Source organism: Lepisma saccharinum, chromosome 20 (assembly GCF_977018435.1).
Source record: "Lepisma saccharinum chromosome 20, izLepSacc3.1, whole genome shotgun sequence".
NCBI lineage: Eukaryota > Metazoa > Arthropoda > Insecta > Zygentoma > Lepismatidae > Lepisma > Lepisma saccharinum.
Window position 1 is genome coordinate 24,346,646 of NC_139248.1, and position 6,000 is coordinate 24,352,645.

At 40.1% G+C, this 6,000-nt stretch overlaps 1 protein-coding gene across 1 annotated transcript in view; it reads left to right on the top strand.

Moving 5' to 3' along the window:
- Nucleotides 1-5,739, top strand: part of LOC146003814 (acyl-CoA Delta-9 desaturase-like) — a 54,052-nt gene extending 48,313 nt beyond the window's left edge. The window contains exon 6 of the mRNA XM_083142234.1: nt 2,298-5,739. Within this exon, the coding sequence (XP_082998360.1) occupies nt 2,298-2,577 (280 nt within the window). The 3' untranslated portion in view covers nt 2,578-5,739. The remainder of the gene's footprint in view (nt 1-2,297) is intronic.
- The last annotated feature ends 261 nt before the right edge of the window (nt 5,740-6,000 follow it).

The window sequence follows — 6,000 nt, forward strand, 5'->3', positions numbered from 1 at the left end:
GTTATAACCAAGGGCGCCCGCAGGGAGGGGCCGGGGGGGCACTTACTCCCCCTGAGATTTCTGGATAGAGTTAATGTAATTAGAATGATGAAATTGTAGAGATATTTTATATTTTTTTTCTGTGACTTACAGGCCATAAGTTATAGCAACTATTATTATTATTATTATTATTTGAAATGGGGTTACATTTAAGCTTAGTCTATTTTACACTGATTACCTAATTATAAGAAACAGCTCTTTTTCAGTATACAGTTATGTAAATTGTTTATGGATATACAGAATAAGAAAATTAGAAATGTATGTCAAAACATTCAGTAGTAGTAATAATAATAACAAAAATAATATCAACAATAATAGCAGTAATAATAGCAATAATACTACTAATAATAAAGTTTCTGTGACCCTGCCCACTCTGAGAAAAAATTCTGCGGACGCCCTTGGTTATAACACCCACCACCAGCCCCCGTGGCGGAGTGGTTAGCACATCGCGCTACGACACCTGGGGTCCCGGGTTCGAATCCTGGCTTGGGCATGGATGTTTGTCAGTGTCCATTCATCAATTTCATCATATCATCACTCGTCCCCATCTTCGCAAATTAGCCAAAAGTTGCACAAAAAAGCGAGGTAAAATAAAGCAAATCAATCAATCAATATAACCCCCATCGACGACTCCTTTAGTACGCCACTGCTAAAAGGCCACGACAAGAATCTGCATCCGTGATATTTGTAGTACGTGACAAGAGATGAAAAGACGACGGCGTATGTTGTAGAAAGCTTCATTGCGCAACAATGACGTCGATAAACGTCGTGGCCTTGACTGTACTTTCACTGCTGTCCATACTGACCTTCCCACCGGCATTTCCTCTGAAGCCCATCCGACATTCAACTTTCTTTCAACACAAATTGGACGTAATGATACACTTTCACCTTTCGGAACTATGCCGAGCTTGTTAGAACGGTAGGACAATGGAAAGTTAATGATATGAGAACATGTCTAGGGGCCAGCCTATTGGCAAGCAAGGAGGGCATATGGGACAATTTACAAACACGTTTACGATCCTAAATTTGTGATGCTCTCAAAGTTTCTCTTTAAGGAACGGATTCATGTATCCAGGAAGCAAAATAAATGTCTATATTTGCCCGTAATGTCCACTCCACGTTTACCTACAGGGACAGTAACACCCTGGACTGCATTTGGCATACTAACGAGGCTCTGGCGTCTTGACTCACGGTCAGTATAATCTTCCGTGGGGCCTGTGTTGTGTCGTTATTGTCCTTTCGTGCATTAATCGTATCACCATTCATCCTCATCTTCGCGATGCGGAAAAAGGGACAGAAAAGCAAAGTAAAATAAATCAATTCATTCAGTTAAGATTTCAAGGCCCTTTTTAAAGCTTAACTTTCGCCGCCAGTGAGGAAATGAAAGGTTTGATTTGATTGATTTGGTGTTTTAAGTCCGCTTTATGCACAGTAAGGCTAATCTGGACTGGGCCTACAGTTTAAAGTGGGATCCGAACCACTATGTACAGTCGACGGCAAAGGTAGGCAAATTGTCCATCGCTAATTTCATTACTTTCTTATTCTACATCCTGTGTTGTTTTAAGGAATTAAACTATGTTGGTTGGAAGCAGGCATTGTTCTCTGCTTATTGAGGTCTTTATTTCAATTCATTTTAATCACACTGTGTAATACAGACCGAATGAAAATGGTGGTGGACAATTCGCCTACTGTTTCTTTCGCCGTTGGGTGTACTGTACCTCCACCGAGGAAATGAAAGCGGTGGCTCAGTCGGTAACGCGTCTGACTACCATGCTAAAGGTCCCGGGTTCGATCCCCGGCCGGTTCAAATCCGGGAACTTTTCTAACGATGGAAGCGGCCCCGGCGCCCACCCAGCGTCGAATAACATGGGTACCTGGGGGAAACCCTGGGGGGTAAAGGCGGTCAGGGGCGTGATGCTGATCACATCACCCCCACTCACGACCGGATGAAGAAAGTGTGGGGCGTTACCCCCACACCCCCTATACGCCTTCAGGGCGTGGTGCTATGCACAGGGGAGCACTTTACCTTTTTTTTACTCTCTGCCTCTCTATGAACTGCGAGCGAAGGGTGCATGTTTACATATCAGAAGGTGTCGTTTACGATTGGACAAAAACATGTGGCAACACTGCTCTTTGAACTCGGAAACTTCCACAACTGGAGGCGAAAAGTCAGGGTATGTTCTTTCATCGTGCGGGCTTTAGAACGATGCTCGTGTGAACGTATGTTTTGATGGTTATGCTTCGTGATCTACTTTCAGGGACATAAAAGCCTCCGAGAACATCCTGGTGTCCACAGTCTCCTGGGGAGAAGGATGGCACAACTACCACCACGTGTTCCCGTGGGACTACAAGGCTGCTGAACTGGGCAACTACGGACTGAACCTGAGCACGGCGGCCATCGACTTCTTCGCCTGGCTCGGATGGGCCTACGACCGGAAGACGGTGTCTCCGGAGATGATAAGATTCAGGCTACAGAAGACCGGCGACGGGAGCCACCCTGAGCACAACGCCAACGTAGAAGTCGAGGGCCTTTACTGAGTGTCCAAACGTTCGACATTATTCCAAGAACAGTGTTGCCAACCGTACAAAATATCTCTGCGTTTAGAGATTTTTTTTTATTTCGCCAGGCCAGTTAACGAGTCCGAAGGTGCGAGTTCCAGAAACAGTGTTGCCAAACGTACAACATTTCTGTGTTTACAGATTTTTTTTATTGTTCGCCAGGCCAGACACAGATAAGTAATTTCAGGAAGTTAACTCCAATCTTCTAGTGCGATATTGTTTCCATACCATACTCTCACTCTACACGTCACTGGCAACCGTGAATCTTTTTTTAACGTTATATCGTCGTGTGAGAACCAGAGGGACATAACTCCAATTTATCAAATTGACAGGAGAGAGGCAGTTAATTAGAGATACGTGGCTCCACCTTACTGCTAAGGATTAGAAGTGGAGATATGTCGCTCTGACTCGAAATAGAGCTCTTTAGAGGATATATGTTAAGCAAAACCGAAAAACATATTTTTGTAGTTACGTTCCTCTTGTTATCATACTACGATATATGTCTTTTCGGGCAGACTCGTAGCGTCGAAAAGAAACCTTAAGCCTCAGATGGACCTTTCACGCCAGCAAAGTAGTTTTCGAAATTTTCTCTTCTCTTGAAAAATAGTTTAATAGGTTTAAGTAGCCAGGAAGCTATTGAGAATATCTAGAAAACCAGCGAAAGCAAACCGTACAAAGATTCAAGTGGATGCTCTAGAAGGACTTCTAAGCATATGTAACTTTTCATATTTTGGAATATCATATTTTCGAAAGGATAGGAAATTTCGGAAATGTTACCACTTGAGTCAGCTAACACTATTAAAGTTTGTAACTTGTGAGTACAGCGAAAAAATGAGCAGTGAAACTTGGACAAAACAAAACAAAAAAAATAGCTGAAATTTGAGTGTTCACAGATCCACTGAAACCGCCACTACATCGAAATAACATATGAACTCATCCTGATATATCAATTGTTCAAGCAGCACAAGTAAAATAATACGGTCTATGCCGACTTGCTGTGGATGAATTTTTTTTTTTGTCGTCACACTTGATATTCATCGTGGAGACATTTTAGCAACCAGGAATAATGCTGAAAAATGGTTGGCAACACTGAAAGACATGCAGAGCTGAGCTAGCACCTCAACAATATTGTGCAGCATCGTGTTTATCGCGTTTTTTCGCCACAGATTGTACAATGGAATGGTCACCCAATGAGATTAATGAGAATGGAAGTCTGAGCAGTAGTCAAGGGCAATTTAAATCAAAACAGATCATTGGACTAGAGTGTACAGTGTTTATTAAAAGGCACAAAAGTGAAAAATTAGATTCACAGCGCGGATCATAAAGGAGTTTGCAACTTAAGGTGTATAGAAAATTACTGAGAAGACTTACAGAATCGGTTGGGATCACTCCCAAAAGTTTAAGGGGACAGAGAAGAGTACTAGACGATTTGTCACGGCGATGAGAGCAACCAATCTCAATATAATTCAGTTTCGAAGATTGAATGGGGCTGTTCATTCAAAACTTTCTCGGTGGCGGCGCCAGCATAGAGAATTTCGTTCTTCATTTGGTTGCCCAAAGCTTTACATTGGAGTACGATACAGCGTGTTACTCGAAGGTTATTTTCACAGAAGTGAACAGTTTCTCGCCTGAATCGATAATAAGCATGTGTTTCGTAAATCTTTTACATGATATAGCAAGTTACGTTTCCGAAATTAACACTATTATCAAGCTACAAAATAATATATTTAAACATAACAGCGGGGCAACTAAATAATGTGGTTATGCACAATGAATTCTAAATTTGGCCCGTTCCAGCTGCCGTACGCTGACGATACAACAATTTTGAATTTACACTATTCGCGATTAAAATCACCACCTGAGCGCTAGTGTCGCTTCCAATATGGCCGCTCTATGTAGGATAAATCTTTGTTTACATTCAGTTAGTAGTAGGTGGCAGTAGCGTGTGGTCATGACACATGGAAGAAACGTTGAAGTTACACGATATTTTTAAACATTTTTGCGAATATATTGTGAATTCCAGGAACGAAGGTGAAGCTGTGCTGATAACCGAAAGCAACACAGCAAACGCAGACGAAACTAATGTATGCACACTGGTCCTTCAAAGCAGCGCTGTATCATCTGCACCTTATGTTGTAACTGGAGTTCTCGAAAATGATTTGAAAATAAAGCAATTGAAATTGACCTGTACTTGAAAAGCTGGGGCAGGAGAAAAGTGCGAACATATCGTTGCAGTTCTTTCTCGAAAAAGAAAAGCTGGTTTAATAACAATATTCGCGATTTCATGACCACGCTATCCTCACTGAAAAAGGACATCGTACTGAATGTCCATTTTATTTTTCTGGTTACATTTGACATTAATTAATTCTCAAATTATTTTAATCTTCTCACTTAATCGACTTGCATCTGTTCCAAATTTCACATATACATAATACATGGATGGATTGCGTAAGACGCTTCATGACTTTTCGGGAAAAAAGTTGTATTTATAAAGTACAATTTAAAACTTTACTTTCATGGTAATATATATTTATCTCCCGAAAAATAAAGTGAGCAGACTCGTGCATTCTTCGTAATTTCCTTGCCAAATTTCAGTGTTATCCCCCAATGCCAATCTTCTGTCAATCAATTATGTTTTCCCTGATTTATTTACAAATTTCGTTGATTCCACTGGGTGGAAACGCATGAAAACTTTTCATTTGTTCTGACCCATGAAACGATTTAGAGCATAAAAAAACTGAACAGTAGACCTTACTCTTTCGCATATTCCTCATGTATTAAACGATTTCAACACAACGCATTCTACATAGAGTAGTTCCTGAAAATCCCAACAGATGGCATATCGGTTAATTTTAATCGCGAATACGTTTTATGCTGAAGTTAACGGCTCAAAATCATTCTGTAAATCATATTTTTTTTATACTCTTCCAAATTTGTAAAGTTTGTTATTGGATCTCTCTACATGTTTAAGAATTTTCATGAGCCTTGTGACTGAGGGCGGGTATATTTACATTAAGTTATAACATTGCTCAAGTGAAAATAAAGAAAATAATCAGAAATTTTACTTGAAAAGTCTGGTTCTTGCAATGTTAGGGTTGTAGGTTGTAGTATATTAAAAATGTATATGTATTTTTGTACAAATAAATGAAATTGTGTGTGTAGTTTTGTAATTATTTCAAACACATATGCATGTTTTCTTCTTTTCTTTAGTTTCATAAATGCGAAACAATTCCTGTCGTCGCTGCAAGTTTTTTTTTAAAAAAAAATGACAAGACTTCCGACTACCGTTGCAGCTGTAGTGATGCAATTTTATTCAAGGATTCTTGCGTTCGAGTATAATTTAGTGAATATAGTGAAATTTAGTTTCATGGACCTATTATAGCATGACTGAATTTCCTTCGC